At 39.6% G+C, this 21,782-nt stretch overlaps 1 protein-coding gene across 2 annotated transcripts in view; it reads left to right on the top strand.

Moving 5' to 3' along the window:
* Positions 1 to 20,078, top strand: part of TRAPPC10 (trafficking protein particle complex subunit 10) — a 79,101-nt gene extending 59,023 nt beyond the window's left edge. Inside the window, exons 15-24 of one of the 2 annotated variants that reach the window (XM_054973780.1) lie at positions 2,862 to 3,003; positions 4,028 to 4,186; positions 5,007 to 5,236; positions 5,765 to 5,865; positions 6,254 to 6,380; positions 8,059 to 8,229; positions 11,791 to 11,968; positions 12,753 to 12,947; positions 14,642 to 14,701; positions 18,649 to 20,078. In XM_054973780.1, coding sequence (XP_054829755.1) covers positions 2,862 to 3,003; positions 4,028 to 4,186; positions 5,007 to 5,236; positions 5,765 to 5,865; positions 6,254 to 6,380; positions 8,059 to 8,229; positions 11,791 to 11,968; positions 12,753 to 12,947; positions 14,642 to 14,701; positions 18,649 to 18,887 — 1,602 coding nt within the window. In that variant the 3' untranslated portion in view covers positions 18,888 to 20,078. The remainder of the gene's footprint in view (positions 1 to 2,861; positions 3,004 to 4,027; positions 4,187 to 5,006; positions 5,237 to 5,764; positions 5,866 to 6,253; positions 6,381 to 8,058; positions 8,230 to 11,790; positions 11,969 to 12,752; positions 12,948 to 14,641; positions 14,702 to 18,648) is intronic. The other variant, XM_054973781.1, reaches the window with a different exon arrangement.
* Positions 20,079 to 21,782: the final 1,704 nt, after the last annotated feature.

Raw genomic sequence — 21,782 nt, 5'->3', positions numbered from 1 at the left:
TTCATTCTTGTTCCTGAAGGAGTTGCCAAATATGTACGAATGTTTGAATTATATAGCACTGGCACTTTAAAAATTTAACACTTTGTGAAGCATTGTTTCTTTGTATTCCCCGTGGGCTTGTCCTTTCTTACATAACAGACAAGTATCAAGCAGATATAGGTTCTCCAAGGCTACTCCTAATTCCCAACCCCCCTTTCTTCTAACAGTCCTCTAACTCTGCAGACAGGACAACGGGCTGTGTGATTCATGGACTGCTCAAGGTCAAGCAGGCTCCCAGGCTCAGGAGAGATTACAACAGGAACAAACACCTCCCGTTCTCAGGTTCCCACCCCGGGTTCAAATAACAGAATCACCCCAACAGCATCAGCTTCAGCTGCAGGGGGGTATTGAATATGACAGGTGATCCTGTGCACCTGACAATAATCAGGCCAATATAAACCATGCCCCAAACTATGTCCAAGTGGTTGCCTTGATGTTAGCATTTGAGATATCTTCTAGGCTCAAGGGGTTGGGCAGCAAATGGGAAAGGAACTGAACTGAAACTAAACAGATTCTACATAAGAATTACTCTAATCTAAAACACTTTTTAAACTCAAATTTATCTTGTGCTTATGCTATATTAGTGTACAAGATTTTACTCTTTGAATGCTAATAACTAATAACTGTTATTGAGACCAAGGGAGTGTTTCTTATGTAGGGTTTCAGGTTAGACAAATTTCCAGTGCTTTATTTTTCAGGTAGAAAATTTTCCATTTTGAAAGGTTCATTGTTTCATAAAACTAATAACCAATTTATGAATGCAATTACCAATACAGTATTAGATAGTTTGGCAGTTTAAAAGTTATGATTAATATATTTCAAGTAATTATCCCTAGTAATTGTGAGAGAGTACATGTATGTTTTATTGATTTGTAAACCTGGGGAGGGTGGATAAAACCACAAATACATATAATCAGATTAAGAATCAAGATGTAAATTCATCTGACAAATTATAAATTTATATGGTGGAAGATATACTGTAATTGCCACCTTTTTTTCTTTAAATAAAGTAAAAGAAGTGCATGCAGTAAAAACTTTGTTTACCAGCATTCACAAGGAATTGAGATTGCCCGTTAATTAAATATGCCAGTTCAGAAAGATTTTATCCAGCTGCACTTACGCTAGCATACTGGTTAACAAAGCTTTTATTGTATATTTTTACAGGTATTGTTCCAATAAAAATAATTTCCATACAAAGCTTTGAATTTGTTTAAGTACAATATTTAAACAACATCATTTTCTAAAAAAAATAAAATATTTCAGTTTGCTGTTGCTAGGTCATAAGATTAATATTGGGTACTTTTATTTATTTATTTATTTGATTTCTATCCTGTCCTTCCTGTAAGTGGGCTCAGGGTAGGTCGCAGTATCATAAATATCAATAAATATAACAATCCATAAAACAATAATGAAATATTATAAAATACAATGTAAAAACAATTAAAACAGTCCACAAGGACCTCCAAAATGTAGCTCTCATCCTACAATTTCAGTCACAAACTTGCTGTGGGTTTATTAAATAAGTCATGTATGGTAAATGGATCACACTGTATTTAGGATATCAGATAATCTTCTCATCATTATGGTTGTTGTGGGTTTTCCGGGCTGTATTGCCGTGGTCTTGGCATTGTAGTTCCTGACGTTTCGCCAGCAGCTGTGGCTGGCATCTTCAGAGGTGTAGCACCAAAACCCACAACAACCATCGTTCTCCGGCCGTGAAAGCCTTCGACAATACATCTTCTCATCATTAGCTTTCTGACAAACAAGCATCACAATTCTTATTCTTAATTATTGGCCATAATTTGCTAGAACAATTTTCTGCACAAGCACTGAGTTGCAGAGTACACGTTTTTGTTTTGTGTCTACCATTTTTGTTTCAAGTTCTGAATGTGCGATGCCTGCTGGCTGATGTGAGTGCTAGCAAACTTGAAATGACGCTGTGTTTGTATGGTTGGTATGGAACAATTATTAGGTGAAATATACTTGAATGGTTCATACATTTTATCCTTTATTTGCGATTCCTGTCTGCAACCAGGAGGTGCCTAATCTGTAACTGAATTAACACCACTATATTTTCGAAATGGTGCACCGCTGAATATATTACTGATTTATACTGTGCTTTTCTTCCCAGTGGCAACCCAAAGAGGCTTCCCTCGTTTTCTCCTCTCCTTTGTTTTTTGTTATAGAAAAGTGGGGATTCAAACCAGGGTCTCCCAGATCCTGTTCTGATGCTAACTATTAGTGGTAAAGGATACTGCAATACCTTGATAAATACCACAGCATTTCTATAAATGATTTAAGTATTTTTCCAGTGATCATTTTTCCATAACAAACATTGATAAAAATACTGTGGTATTTTAGGAACATGAGACAAGCAGTCTTGTAACAACATCACTTGAAAACAATTGTTGCTTATGAGTTTTTCATCTATTTTGAAAAATAAATGTGTCACAAAACCCACTTTATCTCTTCCATATTTAAATTGTTACTTTCTTGGAATGAGAAATTCTTCCCTGTTCTTTGATCAAATTAGTAACATTCTCCCATTTTTATAGCAGTGCCAGAGGGAAAATACACATTTATTGAAAAGCTTTTTTACAGCTTGCTGATTCTGATGATGTTTGTATAATATCAAAGTCCATGCTTTTTATATGTGTAGTGTTCCCCACTATATGAAGATATCCCCCATAGAATCCAGTATGGTCAAAATAATTTTTTTGCATGATGATATTGTCAGTGACTATTATGATCTACTATTTTCTCTGCCCAGGTACTCCCAACAGCTTTCTGGAGGAAACTTAATTTTTAAAAATTTCTTACAGGGCAAGGAACCTGGGACATATACTCTCAGGCAGTTATGCATTTCAGTGGGCAAAATGCAGTTTGCCCTCCCTCATATTTATCCAATTGTGCAGTATGATGTCTACTCTCAGGAGCCACAGCTAAAAGTGGAACCATGTACTGGTAGGTAAACCAATTAGAAATCATACTAGTTTATTCTCTTGCTATGTGTTTAAGGTAGAAACTGCCCAATTTGGAATATGCTGGATATTTTTTTGAACGTTGTCTTTCAGAACTATGGGTTGGATTCTAAAATCCTTGAGTTCATAGAAGCAGATCATCATTGCCTCCCCTTCTGAGCAGTATGTCATATACTGCAGGGGACTGTAATAAGTAGGGTAAAGTGGGCAAAACAGGAATGAAGTAAACTTAGCTTGTATGTGCAGGGAATGTTTAGGGACGGCAGGGAATATCTATTCCCATGTACTTTTTTTCCTTGCTAGAATTTGGATTCATTCCCATATTATTAGGTTGGTACAAGTCATTTACCACACAGTACTTTAAAATAATCATTTGAGTATTGGCTAGCAAGAATGGAAACTGTATGTTGTAAAGTAATTTGGGCATATATCTGCTAATGCCTTAGATAATTAGGCACCTATGTACTCTTTGGAGACAAATGCATATGCTAGTTTAATTTGGTGAGACCAAGGAGATTCTTTTAATAAACCGTACTGGTAAGTAAATGGTACCACCGTCCTTCTCTGGTAACTAATCGCAACATCTGAACACATCCATGGTGTGGCTTGCCTTTCCTTCTCCCTCCTGTTCTTAATTTTAGGATGTTTGTTTGTACTGTGGCCTCTAATGCAAGGACCCAGTCAATATTTATGTAAGAGAGGCTCTGAAAGAGAAAGGGTTTTAAAAGGTACCTTTTGAATTGTATAACTTTATTTGGGAAACTTAATGCAGTAGATTTCCACTCAGCTAAAAAGGTTGGAGCAACTGAAGTGTATTTAGCATAATGATGCATCACTTTTAAACTAAAAAAAGTTGACTAATGTGAACCTGTATTGGAATAGTGTTGTGGGTTCATCACCCAAAGCCTATTTGTAAATTATTTATTGGCCTTGTAGGTTCATTGTAGGTGCCCAGGGCCAACAAGTGTTTCTCTTTATCATGATTTTTTGTTTTCTTTTTTTATCAGATAGTCTTTTGGGTGGGATTCCTCAGAAGGTAAAATTTACAGTGACCACTGGACATTATATCATGAAGAATGGTGATGCCTTGCAGCTCAGTAATGCTGATGCCATGCCAATCCTGTACCACCCAGAAAGCAAAGCAGTGATTTATTCAAACACCAGGGGTATGCAGTTTCCATATTATATTAATTGCTTTTTGGGATTCCTTTAGGTGGAGTATAAAAATATACCTACACAGTTTAGTAATTATAGTTGTGGAAGTATCACTCTGTTTTGATAGTGGCATGCTGAATCTACTTCAGAGTAAGAGGCTATATACCAAAGATTCTGAAGACAGTATAGGCCACAGGCAACAGAGGATAGTTAGAGGTTACTTCTTCATTGCCACCCCTGAATACAGTGTAAGAAAACACTTGTAGGAGAATTAACTTTGAATGCAGGTTTGAGTCTTAGCAGTTCAAAACAGAGTTGTTGTTCTTAATTTTCATTAACTGGATGAGAGAACTTCTTTCTTTGCAACTATAGGCAGAAAGTTTTTGCCAAAACTAGTCTATTAGCATCTTTCCTTGATGTATTCTAAAACTGTATCTGAAACTCCCTTGAGTTTTTTGTGGGGGAGAGGATTTCAATGTGAGTTTTCAATGGAGAAACTGCTTTGTGTTCATGTTGTCTGTTGTTATTCTTTTTCCTGGTATGAGTCTCTTATCAAAACATCTTTTGTTTTAAGTCAGGAATGTTCTTAGTCGTAAGGAGTTGCTAATGGAAAGCCATTATGCTAACTGATGGACTGTGCGTTGTACTAGATTGACTTGGCTCTGTTTATGTAATGATGCCACACAGTGGCTAAAATGTTGCAGTTACAGTTGCTTTAAAGAAACAAAGCACTCTGAGCATTTTAGAATGTACTTGGTTTCTCACCTGCATTCTTTTTTCACGTTGAATGTTCACACATACCCAGCAAAATAGTCTTTCAAATCTTTCTAGAAAAGGCATCAGAAGCTTCACTAACAATACAGTCATCTGAGAAAATTACAAGCATCAGCTTGCCTATGGCTCCTGCATATCATGTGATTACTTTTGAGCTTGAAGTTCTGTACTTACCATCAACCCCAGCATGTATGATGGAAAATGAAAACCTAGCTGGTAAAGAGCTTCGGAGAAAAAGCAAAGAGAAGGAGACTTCTTACAGCCACATGGCTACAGTTGACCAAAAAGTAAGAAAATATCAAAAGCAGGTTCTTAATTGTAAAACTTTGTTTTGACTAGAGAATATTTAAAAAGTCAAGTAAAATTGAACCAATAAATGGCATATTTAACTTTCCTTATTTATGGGGAAAAAATTCTAATCTTTAGAAGGCTGATGTCTACAGTTATACAGGTTATTTGCTTTTTAAACTATTCCTTTTGGTTCGTCAGAGATTGAGCTTAGTACTTCCATACTATTTTGGACAATAATTTTTACATGAAAAACTATTAGTTTTTTTTTGTTCAAATTAGTTGATTTCTGAACTAAAAATGTCTTCAAAAATTTGCGAGCTGCATGATTTTATTCCTGTTCCAGCTATCGTGTGTTAATGCACTTCTTGTGTGAACTGAAACTGTAAAGTGGCAGAGAAGATATGGTTTATTGTCTTTCCTGCCACACACTGATACAGAACTTCTAGAAAAGATTGCAGCTGTGTAAAATGAGGAGAAATTAAAATGTCTAATTTCCCAGATAAGAACTTTTTTCCCCCTTGCAGGTAACCATTGATTGTCCATGGTCAATTTACTCCACAATTATTTCGCTTACATTCAGTATACCTTTCAAGGCCAAATATTCCTTACTATCAGCAGGCAAAAGGTAACCTTCTCTTCTCTGTTTTCATATAAAGACACATTCCAAACTACCCACAGTTAGTTTAATTTGGCTCCAAAAAGTTCAGGAGATATTTCTGTAGCCAGATGTCTTATGTTCTCTCTATTTTTGGGCTTTAAATGTATGATGGGGCATCTTTTTTTTTTTGCTTTTTAAAATGAGAATCTAGAATGTAACCCCCCCCCCCACTCTCTGTGACAATTGCCTGCCTTCAATATAAATTAGTGTGATGAAACAGTGAGATGAATATTTTAGAAACTGCTAATTTTTAAGCCTGTATTTGTAAAAAAAAATTAGCAGGGGATGAAATATACTATGTAATAGCTCTTTGCAATATTAAAATACATATTTTGATCTTTCCCCTTTATTTTAGGAAGTATATACAGGTTTGTGTGCAGAACATGTCTGAAATCAGTTTTCATTTATCTGACAGTAATCTAAAAAGTTCTGAGAGTTGTACAGGTCTAATTTTGGATCCTCTAAATTCCAAAGCTGAGCAGGTAAAGTATCTCAAGTTTATTATTCCTGAATATGTGAAATAGAAATGTGAATTGTAGCTTTATACTACTCTTTCTGAATTTGAGAATAGAGGCATTAACTTATTGCTGGTGACAGAAAGTCACATAGCTTTTGTTAAAGAGCAAGCAAACAAAAACCTGTTCTGAAAAATAGTTGAGTACTGTGACACTTCCAAAGTATTTAAAAAGAAACATGGACTCAAAGTTGTTATGGTTCTTTTGCTCGTATGTGTGGAGGGATTTGCTAATTGGTATTTTGGGATCAGGGACTGCAGTGAGGAGGAATAGGACCTGAAAAAGTTGTGAAGCATCTTTATGTGAATGTTATTTAAATTGAAAACATGTTTCTGATTACTTGAATTGCGATTTTTAAAAATGCATATTAATTATCTAAAGGTCTTTCGAGAGAGACAGTAATCTATTTGTCACCTATACTAAGCTTCAGTTAGTAAAGAGGAAAGAAAAATCTGAAAGCAAGTGAGAGAGAAGGCTAGGTCTGAAATACAACTTGTTAATCTCAAAATGTTGTGGTCAAAAACACACTTATACTTGCATGTTCTACAAAAATTGTACAATTACTCCTTTAGTCGTGTAGTCTTGTACAGTTTGACTAGCAGTCCTTTTTTATTGGTTATGTACTAGGTAATAAAGAATCAACGTGGGAATGGGTAGTTAACATAAGAGCAGAAAAGCCATGAGGGAGAGTTGAATACTTGCTCTTGTTTTGGCATAAACCCCAAACTTGTGTTCATCTGATCCCCTATTGTGATTGCATGGAAATAAACTTAAGATGCATTGAGAGCCAGGGGTCTGGATGAACTCTTTAAGTTTGTATCAGAAGCCAGATCACTGGGGTGGGCAGGGGGGTAGTCTGCCCCTGGCGCTGCCAAAGAGGGGGTGCCGGGCGCAGCTGCCAACCCAGGAGCATGCGGGCGGCAAGACAGGCGCCTGTCCTGCGGAGCTGGCGGTGGCAGCACGGGTGGCTGGGAGGCCACCCGCACCATTCGCCTGCCCCGCAGGACAAGGGGCGCACGGCAAGCCGGCCGCCCCTTGTCCTGTGGGGCAGGTGAATGGCGCAGGTGGCCTCCCAGCCACTTGTGCTGCTGCCGCCAGCTCCACAGCATGCCGGGACAGCCGGCTTGTTACGGGGCGGCACCGCGATGTCATCACGCAGCGCCAGGAGCGCGCGTGCGAGTGGCCGGACTTCAGTTGCCCTGGGTGCCAGCAACCGTAGATCCGGCCCTGCATTTCTGTGAAATGGTAGTCATGCAGCACATGGAGACCTTTACTGATTATGTCTGCATAAATGCAAATATTTATTTTGTTTCCATGTATGGTGATGGTACATGCATCTTAGACATAACTACCAGTTTGATGTAGTGCAGCACTAAAACTTTTGCAATACTAAAAATGGAAATAATGTTCTTGAAACACCTTATACTTGCTAATGTAACATTATGCTCTTTACTCTTCAAAAAATCATATTCCACCTTTTGCAGTATGGCTACCCAAAATTTAACAAATACATTAAGAGTGCAGTTCTATGCAGAGTTGATTCCAAACTAAGGCTTAAAATGGGAGTAACTACGTATATGATTACACTATGATTTGCAATATACAAATACAATAGCCGTGGAAAAATAACTTCTCTCTCTTTCAGCATATCTATAGTAAGCAAGCAGTATTTTTTGTATGGGAACTGAAGTGGATGAAAAATCTTCCCTCATCCTTGCAGTGTGAGTTTTCAGTGAGCTTCCGTTCAGCTTCCTCTGAAGAGCACTCACTCTCTTTGAAGCCGTACATTTATGAATTTCAGTTGGAAAACTTTTTTGTAAGTTTCACTGTTACCTTCCTAAGGAGTATTGAGATAAGGGGGAAGAACTGTTAGACTGGAAGCAGACAGGTTCAGTAAAAGCATAGTAAAAATCTGCATAAAAGTCAGTACAGTATAGCTTGCAGCAAGAAGTTTTATAGTGCTAGTTTGTGCTTTATCAAAAAGAGTCCAGTAGCACATCTGTATCATGCATCTGACGAAGAGAACTTGATTCTCGAAAGCTTATGCTACAATAAAATTGGTTAGTCTTAAAGGTGCTACTGGACTCTTTTTGATTTTGCTACCACAGACTAACACGGCTAACTCCTCTGCATTTGTGCTTTATGTTCACCATCTAGAGGCTGAAACTGTCTCTACTTGGCAAGTGAGCTACACTGCAACTGCAGCATCTAGAGCTTCACACCTAGTGGATTGTTGCATTCGTAGAGTTTTCATGAAGGTACTGGATTTCCTGATATTACTAGTGATGGCATTGAGGATCTCCACTTAAAGACATAGATGCAGAGGAATTAGCCGTGTTAGTCTGTGGTAGCAAAATCAAAAAGAGTCCAGTAGCACCTTTAAGACTACAATAAAATTGGTTAGTCTTAAAGGTGCTACTGGACTCTTTTTGATTTCACTTACAGACAGACCTACGAGGAAAGTATTCTAGATGCTACAGTTGGCATTTGGAGCAAGTACCACTTGGAGGCAGCAGTCATGTGTTGAATGTAATGTAATGGGAAAATGATTATTTTAAGGCTCTGCTGTTTCAACAAGATAACTTTCAGTAGTTTCAAACTGCCATTTTTGCACTAAACAGCATTGAATTCCAGGAAACTTTTCCTAGTTTGCAGTCAGATGTACAAAAGTAGCTGTACTATAAATATTACTATAAATACTAAAAGTATGCTAACACCAATTAGTGTTTTAGCTTTTCTTCTATTAGGCTAAAATGAAAGTCTTATGTTGCAACAGAACTAGTAGTAACCTTATTCCGATTTCTGGTTCAGTTTAATGGTCTGTGGTAATCCCATGAATGCATAGTTTTTTTCCTGTTTATAAAAACCCTATGATAATAGCGATGAGTTTAATATTTAGATCAGCTCGAAGAAAAACAACCTAATGACAACCTTTCTTATTATTGAAACTTTTGATTTTTTCCACTTTTTACTTTGTAATATTTTCCTCTTTTACATTTGTTTGATTATTCCATCATTGCTATACTTACATATTTAGAAAATGTGTATGCCACCTCTCCAGATCTGCTCAAGGTGACTGTCAGCTAAAGCAATAAAACAAAAACAAATCAAAAATCAATAAACAGCCAAGTCCATAAAATAAATAAGAACACATCAAAAAAAGCAAGATGAGGTATAAAAGCAGAGGTGGGATAAAGCAGAGCAATCTAAAATTACATTTACAATATTTTTTATTATTTATTTATTCAATTTTATATCGCTTCTTTTCAGTTAAGATCTCGAAGCGGTTCACAATAATTACCACAGTTAAAAACCAATACAAAAATACAATATATTCAATAAAATCACAATAAAACAACAGTCTAATACAAATAATTAAAAACTGCTCTAGTCCCAACCGGAGTCTATAAAACCCTGTAAATAACATAAAATTGTAGGTAGATAAAATGCACAGCAATTTGCTCTGCCTCACTGTAGAATATTAGATACCAAAATAATGCCATAATAGTTCTGCCTTGTAGAGTCTCCAAAACATTAACAGGTCCCGCTGAGCAAAAGTACCTTTTGACAGTGCATTCCAAAATGAGGGCACTACAATCATAAAGGTCTTCTTCCTAGTAGAAGAAAATCATGCCACCCCAGGACTGAGACCCACCAGCAAACCCTGTGAAGATGAATGAAGTAGGCAGGGGAGGGGGTTCATAATAGGAAAAGCGGACCTGAAAGTATGAGGATCCCAGACTGTGAAGGGATTTAAAGGTGAGGACCAACACGTTTAATTGGATCTGGAGGCTAATTGATAACCAGTACAGTTGCTTCAAAATTGGTGTTCTATGAGCTGACCATGGTGACTTGGTCAGCAACCTAACAGCCGCATTCTGCACCACCTGAAGTCTCTGGAGCATCTTCAAGGGTAGCCCCATGTAGAGTGAGTTGCAGTAGTCTAAACGAGAGGTGACTGTTGCATTGATCAGTGTGGCAAGGTCAAATTGAGATAGATATAGGGACAGTTGTTGGGCCCGGCAAAAATGGAAAAATGCCATTCTAGCCACCGTGAACACTTATTTGTCCATGGAAAACTTAAAATCAAGCCCAACCCCCAAACTCTATACCGAGTCTGCAGCAGAAAGCTGGGCTCTGTCAAGTAACAGGACTGACATTCCCCTCAGCCGCAGGACCTCAGTTTTCAAAGGATTTAATTTCAGCCAGCTACCCTGCAGTTCCCATCAGGATGAACCTTCATCCCCAATGACCACGCTCATTGAGCGTCCTTGGAGGAAACATGCAAACCATTATAAGGCAGTAGTTCTTACCCCCAGTGAGGCTAGGCAGTCAACCACGATCAAATGATCAACTGTGTCAAAGGCTGCTGACATATCTAATAAAATCAGCAGTGCACAATCACCTTTATGTAGCTGAAGCCAAATGTCATCAGTCAGAGCTATTAAAGTAGTCTGAGTTCCAGTGCCCAGCCTGAAGCCAGACTGGAATGGATCAAGTGCTGATGTGTCATTCAAAAACCCTTGAAGCAGGTCAGCCACCACCCTCAATGACCTTACCCAGAAAAGGCAAATTTGACACTGGGGGCAGGGGTGGTAATTTACTAGGTCCCTTTTATTCAAAGAAGGCTGAGGCCCCTCTGCTGTCTCCTTGAGGGAACTAGGAAACTGGCCTGACATGAGAGAACCATTAATAATTGCTCGCAAAGAGCTTCCCAATGCAACATGGTAAGATTTAATGAGCCCTCATGGAAGATTCAGACCTACTTGGATTGAGAAATATTCATTATAATGCTTGTTCATGCTGCTTTGAAGCAATTTTTGGTTGTTTTAGACCAATGGTTTTCAACCTGTGGGACTTGACCATCAGTAGGGTGCATACAAGTCTTTGTGATGCCACCATTTCTGTTATTTTTGCTGGGACTTCTGGCCAGTGCATAAGTATGGACACCGTATTTCTTGCTGCTCTTTGAATGCACACTGGGAGGAACAGGAAGATGAGTTGAGGACACATGGTGGAGGAGAGGATTCCTTTTTATCAGAGGTTCAGAAACACATCCATCCTTGCAAAAGCTCTCCCTGCTTTTCTTCTTTCGATCTGGCCCAGTTGGACGCTGCATCAGCTGATCCTCCAGAGCTCCATGTGTGTTTGTTAGTGTGGAGCCTCCCCTCCCAAGTACTGTCAAGTGTATCCCAAGTCCAAGATGGTCTTGGATTTTTTTTTGCAAGTGTAAGGGGCAGGAGATTATCTCCTACCCTGCTAAAAACTCCCATTTACAAATACATGGAGTCTCTTATCTGACCAGTTCAAATTATGTAGGAAGAGTTTCATTTTATTCTTTATATACTGACTATGAATATTATTATGCTCCTGCCAGACATTGTATAATGTGAAAGCTGAGATTTCCCCCCCATTGGGGGCAGAATATTGTAAAACAGGCTCACTCTGCTCATTGGAAGTGTCAATTACCCGCCTTTCAGACCTCCTGGATGTGGATAAAGATGAGGCACTAACGGAATCTGATGGATACTGTACAACAAAACTTTTGTATGAAGGTAGGCAAGTTGATTGGGCTTATGGTGGGAGACTTTAGGATATTCAGTTAAGCTTCAGTTTGGCTATTTAGTAGTAGTTTCATTTAATAATTCCAGTGCTAGTTCTGAAAACAGATACATCTTCTTTGGGACCCCAGAACGCTACAGATTTAAAATTATTCAGCCATTTAAATTTCTGCATACAGATTATTATAGTTATTGATAATTCTTCATGATTTTATAGCACTGTCTAGTACACGTTTACTTAGAAGTTCCCCTGAGTCTCATGAAAATGTACGTAAGGTTGTAGCCCTATCTTTTTACAGAATTTCATTTCCTAATCTTGTAAAAAAAAACATTAACTTCTATAGTTTAATAGTTGCAAAGTAGAGGTAAATCCCACCAGATTTCCAGGTACTGTCACTAGAACTTTGCTTCAGATTCTTGCAATGAGGAAATATTAGCCATCATTGCCTTTTCTTTTCCACTCCCAAAATTAGCTTCTGGTCTTGGGCTTATCCACCTTCTTTCTCTTACTCTTTCTCTACTCAATCATACAGTTAATTCTTTAACTTAAGATATCCTTAAGTTAGTACTTTATGATTGTGAGTTATAGGAGAGTCCTGGTTCTTCCAGATACTAATTGGATAATGTTGCTTACTGCCTCAGAATTAGCATTCTATTCACATGTTTTGCACAGGTCCCTAATACTGAAGCTTGTACAATAATTTTAATGCATATAGGAACAATAGATGTTAATAACATTTCCTTGTTTAATAGTGTGTTCAATTAGTATTTATTTCAGTTGTAGATAACAGTAGTAACTGGGCAGTCTGTGGGAAGAGCTCTGGAGTAATATCTATGCCTGTAGCAGCTCAGGCAACCCACAAAGTGCACATGGAATTGATGCCTCTCTTTGCTGGATGCCTCCCTATTCCTGACATCAGATTATTTAAATACCTCCCTCATCATTCTGCTCATTCTGTACAGCTTGATGCTGGTAAGTATACATTTATTTAATGGCTGTGTTGGAATCCTCTACCCTGTTTCAGTTTCAGTTTATTACATTTATATCCGTCCCTCCCCACAAGCAGGCTCAGGGCGGGTCAACATTTAAATACAGAAGTTAAAATAACAACTAACATACATAAATAGGCATCAGATAAAAGGCTTTCAAAAACTCCCCAAATAATAGAATCATCTATATATATACCTTTCCATTTCAAAACACGAGTCAATTCCCTAAATATTGCTGAGTAATCATGTATACCTTGGGAATTTTATTTAGATGTTTATGTTACCCATGATCTTCTGAACGTGTTGGAAATGGTCAGCAAACTGCATCACAAAAAAAAGACTCCCAAGGCATCTTCCGTAGCCTACAGAGTGTATATAGCTACTTGTTTGAAAGGTTTTATGAAAAGAAAAATAGTATTTCCAATAATGTAGTGAGGCCCATTTTAAACTTTTCAGTATTCTTCAAAATGCTGTAATATATTAATTCAAGTATTGGAAGCCATGGCTGCAGTACATAACTGCTGAGGTTCTTAAACAGGCTGAAGTAATAAAAACCAGGAGCTGTTTCCATTGAAACTTTATTTCAAAGTTATATGCATTAGTTCAAGAACTATCATGTCCTTTACTATTATGCCCTTCACCATATTTTTAAGATAGATGCAAGATGAGACAAAACATTGTATTGATTTGTAATATTGAAAATGAAAAATGCATTGTTTTCTAGTGAGGATAGGCAAGAACATTTATAATAATAAGAGTTAAACACTGATCTCTCTTGTTTTCTGATATTGGGAACGTTCCATTCCATCATGCCTGTTGAGATTTTTCTGTTTGAAGTAAAATGGATCATAAAGCTCTTTTTAAAAAGCGTTCTGAGTGTGGGGCGAAAATGCCACAGACCAATGATTGCACCCTCTGCCTGATGTGTCTCGTGTAAGAACATGATGTGGTTAGATGTTCCATTTGCTGCCAATTTACCCTGAAGGCTAGAAATTATATAGAGCTGTGAGACTCAAGACTACCTTGCAGGGAAAGGCCTTAGAGGCCCATTTGAAGGAAGAGACAGCACAGTCTACTTCCCTCTGTATCAGTGCTGTCTACTTACAACTGGCCACAGGCATCATTTGTTCCACACAGGATCTATTAATATAATAATAACATTAGTATGTTATTATTATCTTCATGACAATCACCCTGTGAGGTGGGTGGGGCTGAGAGAGCTCCGGGGAACTGTGACTGACCCAAAGTCACCCAGCTGGCTTTAAATGGAGGAGTGGGGAATCAAACCTGATTCTCCAGGTTAGAGTCCTGCTGCTCTTTACCACTACTTCAGATGCAACATATCTGTTAGTTCCAAGGGCTCTGTTGTGTCCATCAGTAGAGGTTGAATTAATTCCTATCCAGCACAGCAGCTCTGAACTGGGTGTGAAAAAAACCAAACATGAGTCAAAGCATTTGGACCAAGCAGCTCTGCTACAGTTTCGAAACTGAAGCACTCCCCAAAGTTCCCACTCAAGAAGAGGCCCTTGGCTCTGTTCCCAGAATGCTATCCCTTCAGCGGCATTCCAAGCCCACCCACTGTTTCCTCATATCCATATCTGATGGAGAGATTGTGCACTTAGCTAGTCCGCTACATGAATCTGACTGGGCTGATTCTCTGCCTCTGCCTTCTCCTAGGCAGCATCACAGTCGTTCTCCAACCCTTACTGGAGAGGTTTCAAGATCATCTGGCTCCAGGTATGGTTTCCTGACATCTAGAGATCCTTGGCCACACTCACCATACAGCCCATGGATGGAGGGATCTTCCACTGTCCCTGGGGATCATCTTACAGTTATGATGTGGACATTTATATAGAACTAGCAATAAAGCCTGTTGTGGGAAAAAATACATTGGGCTGTAGAAAGGGGAGGGCGGTTATATGGGCATTGCCTCCTCCACCATGACTGATCCCAGCTGGGTGAAGGCAGGGGGGTGGCAGGCATTGCCACCTTCTCCACTCCTGATCCCAGCTGGGTGAAGGGGGGGTATTGCACCTGCTCTGCTACTGATCCCAGCCAAGTGAATGGGGGTGGGCGGGCATTGCCTCCTGCTCCATGCCTGATTCCAGCTGGGTGAAGGGGGGGGAAGGCATTGCAACCTGCTCCATGCCTGATTACAGCCAGATGAAGGGGTCAGGCATTGCCGCCTGCTCTGTGCCTGATCACAGCTGGGTGAAGGGGGGTGGGCATTGCCTCCTGCTCCACGCCTCATCCCGGCTGAGTGAAAGCGGGGGGGGGGGCATTGCCACCTCTTCTGTGCCTGATTCTGGCAGGTTGAAGGGGGAGTGAGCATTGCCACCTACTCTGTTTCTGATCCAGGCTGGGTGAAGGAGGGCAGGAATTGCACCTGCTCCGCGCCTGATCCCAGCTGGATGAAGGTGGGAGACGGGCATTGCCACCTGCTCCGCTCCTGATCCCGGCCACATGAAGGGACGCAGGCATTGCCACCTGCCCCACGTCTGATCCCAGCTGGATGAAAGGGGGGCAGGCATTGTCTCCTGCTCTGAGCCTGATTCCGTTGAGGTGATGGGAGGTGGGCATTGCTGCCTGCTCTGCATCTGATCCCAACGGGGTGAAGTGGGGGATGGGCATTTCTACCTGCTCCGCTCCTGATCCCAACTGGGTGAAGAGAGGTTGGACATTGCCTCCTGCTCTGTGCCTGATCCCATCTGGGTGAGAGGGTGCAGGCATTGCTTCTTGCTCTGCACCTGATTCCGTCCAGGTGAAGGGGAGTGGGCATTGTGGCCTGCTCCACATCTGATCCCAGCTGGGTGAAGGGGGAGGTGGGCATTGCTGCTTGCTCCGTGCCTGATTCTAGCGGGTTGAATGGGGAGCAGGCATTGCCACCTTCTCTGCTCCAGATCCTGGCATTGCCTCCTGCTCCATGCCCGATTCCAGCTGGGTGAAGGCAGGGGGGTGGCATTGCTACCTGCTCCGCTCCTGGTCCCAGCTGGGTTAAGGCATGGGGTGGACACTGCCATCTGCTCCGCTTGTGTTCCCAGCTGGGTAAAGTCGGGGGGCAGGCATTGCTACCTGCTCCGCACCTGATACCAGCTGGGTGAAGGCGGAGGGCGGGCATTGCCACCTGCTCTGCACCTGATCCTGGCCTAGGCTTCCTGCTGCAGCGCGCTCTCGGAGGGACTGGCTGCCTCTTGTGGGCTTCCCTCCATGGCAGCACCCTCTAGAGGTGCACCAGGGTAGGAAGTGAGTTGTCTGGAACACAGTTAGCCTTTTATATAGTAGGATGAAGCCACCCTAGAGACTTACCAGGCTGTGCTCCTTGCTGCAAGAGGCAATAGAGATACCCTATCAATTACAGGCCAGCCAGTTCTACCTGAGGTTGAGCCTTTGATTCCATCTGAACGTTCTGCTTACAGTGTTGACATCACTTACTGGATGCACATTTCCATGTTTCCATACACCTTGATCACAGGCAGTATCTCTGCTTTCAGCGCGGGGAGTTCTTTCTTCAATACACAGCCCTCCCTTTTGGTTTGGCTATGGCTCCTTGCCTGTTTACACAGGTTATAGCAGTAGTGGTGGTCTACCTAAGGAGTGTGGATGTGAGAGTTACCTGTATTTGGACGATTGGGTGGTAGTAGCAAATAGAAGCAAGTTACTTTTGCACCTCCAGACCATCAAGTCCATACTATTCAACGTATGGCTGAACATCAGTTGGAGAAAGTCCAAACTTACAGCTGGTCCAGAGACTCTCTTTGTAGGTGTAAGGATCTGCAAAGCAACTCATAAAAGGTTTCACTGCAGGCAGTAAAAATACTTGATTGAAAAGCTGCTAGTACCAAGAACTTACTCCATCTAATCTGGAGAACTGGGTTTGATTCCTCATTCCTCCACTTTAAGCCAGCTGGGTGACCTTGGGTCAGTCACAGCTTTTAGCTCTCTCAGCCCCACCCACCTCACAGGGTATTTTGTTGTGGGGATAATAATAGTAACATACTTTGTAAACCACTCTGAGTGGGTGTAAGTCATCCTGAAAGGCGGTATATAAATAGAATGTTGTTGTTTTTGTTATTTTTGCCAGGAATAATGTTCACATGCAAGCATCAAACATATATAGGCTTCCAAAGCGTGAGCAAATTCTAAAATCTGCCCCTCTGCCAGTCTAACGGTCAGCTAAGCTCAGTGGGAAAGTATCTAAGCAGGAAAACAGCAGAACTGATATATGGGACTTTCAAAGTTGTCTGTGCAGGCACCTCTTTCCAGACTAAGGAGAGAGGGCCCTGGTGCAGTTCAGAGGAGCATACAGATAACAGCAGGAACAAACGCCTCCTGTTGTTTCACATTGTGGGTCCAAAAGACCAGGCGAGTAACATTTGCTGTCCAGTCAAAGAATAGCCTCAGCATTTAACCATAACATAAAGCATTAGACTACAATCATAACAGCAGGGTGTTGCTGGGTATGACAGGTGATGCGAAGCACCTGACAATAGGGACTGTTCTGGACTCCATACAGGCAAAAATGTTTCTACCTGAGGACAGAATGTCATACATTCAGCATTTAGTGTGAACCTGGGGCCATATGTATTCAGAGACTACTGGGCCATGTCCTCAGCCATGCTGGTAATCCTGTTAGCAAAGTTACACGTCAGAACCTTGCAGAACTGCTTCATCTGAGTATTTTACCCTCTCAAGTACAGCCAGTTGAAAAAATTATCCATTCCTTGAGCTGTTTTGCGTTCGTCAAGTGATGGTTGCATACAGATGCACTGTTGGCAGGGATGAGTTTTGGAGTTCAGGTAACCACAGACACCTCACTTCAGGGCTGGATCCAGTATCATGGATTTCTATTCTGCCCTCCCCACGAAGGGCTCAGGGCTGATTACAACATATTAAAACACATCAATTTATACAGTTAAAAACCACAAATAGATTGATAAAAAACATAGTATATTATAACATATTTCACATATAAAAATATATATTCAGATATATATTTAGATTTAGATGGCGGCAGTTGATAGCAGCAAATACGACACGATAAGGTGGTGAACTTGACCTACATTTCTCCTTATGCCGTTGATGTTAACTCTGCAAGAGAAATGGCAGTGGGTAAAGTGGTACTCCAGAGCCTTTTTCATTGAGAGCCTTACACCTGCCATCCTTGTTGGGTAAGTTAGTTCACAGATTACCTATGTGGGACTGCACTGTGACCATGACGATAAAAACAGTTGGACTTACCTGTAACTGATGTTCATTGAGTAGTCACCAGTGCAGTCACACATCCCACCCTCCTGTCCCACTGTAATATCTATTTTTTGCATACTAAAGCTTTATAAAAATTTCTCCAGTGGTGGCAGAGAGAACTGAGGGAAGGCACTCCCTGCTCCCTTCAGTGTGCTGAAAAAGGCAAAAAAACTTGCATGTGGAGAGAGGGAGCACCAAAAGCACTCTTCTAGAACTTTCTCCTGTAGCAGGCCTGCACAGGTGCAGTACCCATGTCTGATTGCACTGTTGACCACTCAAAAATTAGTTACAGGTAAGTGCAACCATGTTTTCCTCTTACATATAGGAGTGCCATTAAGTATTCAGAAATCTCATGTCAGGGCGTCCCCTCACTGCTATACTTCTGCATTCTTTATGTGTTTCTTTAAATAAGTAAAGTTATTTGTTATTTTCTTAAACAGACAGCTGGATTGAAAACGATAATCTCTCAGTGGACAAGAATATGGATGAACAAGCTGACAACAGTAGCATAAAGAGCAGGGGTAGCATACATTCAGCAACCAGTGCAGAACATAAAGGCTTGCCGATGCCCCGTCTGCAGTCATTTTCCCCTGGACAAGTCTTCAACTCCAGTGCTGGCATGCAGGTTCTTGTCATTCCCAGCAAGGATGATCATATTCTGGAGGTTAATGTCACATGACAGCTCTCTGTACATGTGTGTATGTAAACACACATGAGACTTGAATGTGAATGCACTTTAAGGGATCATAACCTGGTTGTTCTTCATTGAACCATTCTAACACTAATGAGGCCTATGGCAACTCAGCCTTTACTGGCCATGGAAGCATCCAACAATTGTATCAATTTAAAATGTACAGTGAAACTTGTGTCAGCTGGTTTATATTGCTGCTTTAGGGTGTTTGTGTACAATGACTTTTGGTTCCCCCCCCTCTCCCCAATCACTTGGTGAAATAAAATATGCTTCTTACAGTTGATTCTTTAAGTTGAGCAGTGTCTCGAACTGCTATTTCTTTGGAAATGCTCGTTTCTGTTCAAAGAATATTTTAGGTCAGGTTGACATACAATAAGCCTTGCAGTGTGGCTGTCAATGGCTGAAGTGTGTGCCTTTCTCGTCACGTGACTGGTTTCTTGGACCAGGGTAACTTTCAAATTCCTGTATAATAGTTATGGGATTCAGAATCATTCACTCTATCTACAAGATTTTAAATATGTATATATATTTTCTTGAAGACTTACTTAACGACTTCTGTGCCTTGGGATACATGGAATTTATTAGTGCAGTAGCACTCTTAAAATCATATCATATACAGAGATATTGTACAACATTACTGTGGAAACACATGATACCCTCTTGATGCAAGCAGTAAAGTGGCACAAAAGTGGTTAAGTTAGAAATAAAGGTTCATTGGACCAAGATTCTCCCCATCTGATTGATAATTTAAATAATTAGGAACTAGTATATTGAACTTACAGCTTTTATTAAATATTTGTCATTTGATATTTTTTTAAACCAAAGTTTTTTTCTTTCCCCTTTCTTAACTACTGTTAACTTATTGTGGACTACAGAGCCATATATATATATATATATATAAAAAAATATATATTTGCACCTTATTCTAGAGTAATCTTAGAAGAAGCAAATAAAGGCAAGTATTATAGAGGACCTTATTTGACTGCTCTTCCAGTCCAGTTACAGGGAGATGTAAAGTCTAGTTGAACTCCTCCTGGTCCAGCAAACAGCAGTCACACCATACCAACTGATTAATTTTCAGTTGTAAACTTGTTGTACAAATTATTATTTAAAAAGTCTGATGTAATTGTGTATAATTTACGGCAGAAATCAAAGTCAAAATAAATGTGTTTTTATTGATGTGAAAGTTACAGTTTGTAAATAAGTCTTAGCGTTTGGAAACTTTTCCAGCTCTCAGAAACAATGTATTTTTGTACATAAGCATTTCTCTGAAATTCACTGGTACAATCTTAGTTTCTGTTCTCTCCTATTACTGGGTTACACAGTTTCCCCCCCTTCTTGCAACCTATGTAGCTCCGAGTAGCCTCTAGCCTATGAATGAATGAATTTTACAGCAACAACAGGAACATTTGGTAGTTTTGCTAGATTTTTAATATCTGGGGGCGGGGGGCCTAGGAAACCAAATCTTTACAATTATCTAGTCTTTCTATAGTGTGTATTTCCAGCATTGTGCATCTCTATAAACTGTTTACTACTTTCATGACTTAAGAGCTGAAGTTTTATTTTTGCAGGAACATGGTAATATTCCAACATGTTTGCCAAAATTACTTTATCCTGAAACTTAAAATCAGTTTTCTACCTAGATTTGAAATTTACTCTTTAATTTGAATATTATACTCATGAATGATTGTCATAAACTGGGTAGCTTGTTTCAATTAATTGAGAAAAAGCAATAATTGAAAAACATTTATTTTCTAACAAAACCACCTGACTTTAGCTTGTCCTTGCATTTACTGTATGAGAATTATAGAGATTACACAATGTCAGAATGTGCACACTTAATTTTTCACCTCAACTACAAAAATCAGTTAAGCTGAAAATGTTTTTCTGCACAGTACATGTGTAAAAAAGCAAAATATAAAAGTACAATTTCAACATATTAAAAATTTGATTTTTTGTGAAAAATCTGTAAGTAAGATACTTTTGTTAGCAGGGATGAGTTTTCTCTTGTCCGGTTTTAAAGCAGAATAATATATGCACAACTGTGTTGAAACTGATGAACTAAAATGCCACAGAAACGTATCACTGTTTGAGGAGATATTTGTGTATATTAAGGAAGGGGATTGTTTCTGGGTACAGATGTAAATAATTGATTAAAAATTTGCAATATGTGTATCTGAAAAGAATTCTATTTATAGCTAATATCTGTTAAGTTTGTAAATACTATCAAATGGGTTAAAGGAGTATAATTTTTATGAATTTCACAGATCTATTTGTGACTGGAAAAATTAACTCCTAGAATGGAAATTGTTGAAGTTAATGTGAGATTGTGGCATTTCTTATCTGCAACTCTGTAAGATTCTACTAAAATAATCCACTATGGATTAAACACACACAAGCAAAATAGTGAGGGAAGGATTTAAAACAGAAATAGGAAATTTGTCATGGAAAAGAAACTGGAAAATAAGTTAGTGGACAAAAAAGCAAATAAAAATCCTGAATATTTTAAACAAGAATTGTTTACAGTTCTCCTGACCTTCAAACTTGATTTGTTTCTCTCTTTTTCGGTTTGAAATTTCTAGGTGAAACAGGCCAGTAACCAGGTATTAGGTATCTACAGTCTTCCTCTTAACTACCTTCAGAAAAGGAAGCAGAGCCATAAGAGTCCCACAAGCCTTAAAATGCGTAGCTTAAACTCGAGGAATTTCATGGAACACCATTATCCAATATTGTTTAGGGTTGCTTTTTTTTAACTTACCAGAAAACAAAATTCACTCACACTCTAGTGGAGCATCTTGGCATTTCACAGCTGTGAAACAGTTTGATATGGCTGGCTGGTGTATAAGTTGTCATTATTTTCAGTCTTCCCAGAAGGTGGAAGGT

This window comes from Eublepharis macularius, chromosome 3 (assembly GCF_028583425.1).
Source record: "Eublepharis macularius isolate TG4126 chromosome 3, MPM_Emac_v1.0, whole genome shotgun sequence".
Taxonomy (NCBI): Eukaryota; Metazoa; Chordata; class Lepidosauria; order Squamata; family Eublepharidae; genus Eublepharis; species Eublepharis macularius.
This window is presented reverse-complemented; position numbering and strand designations above follow the sequence as displayed.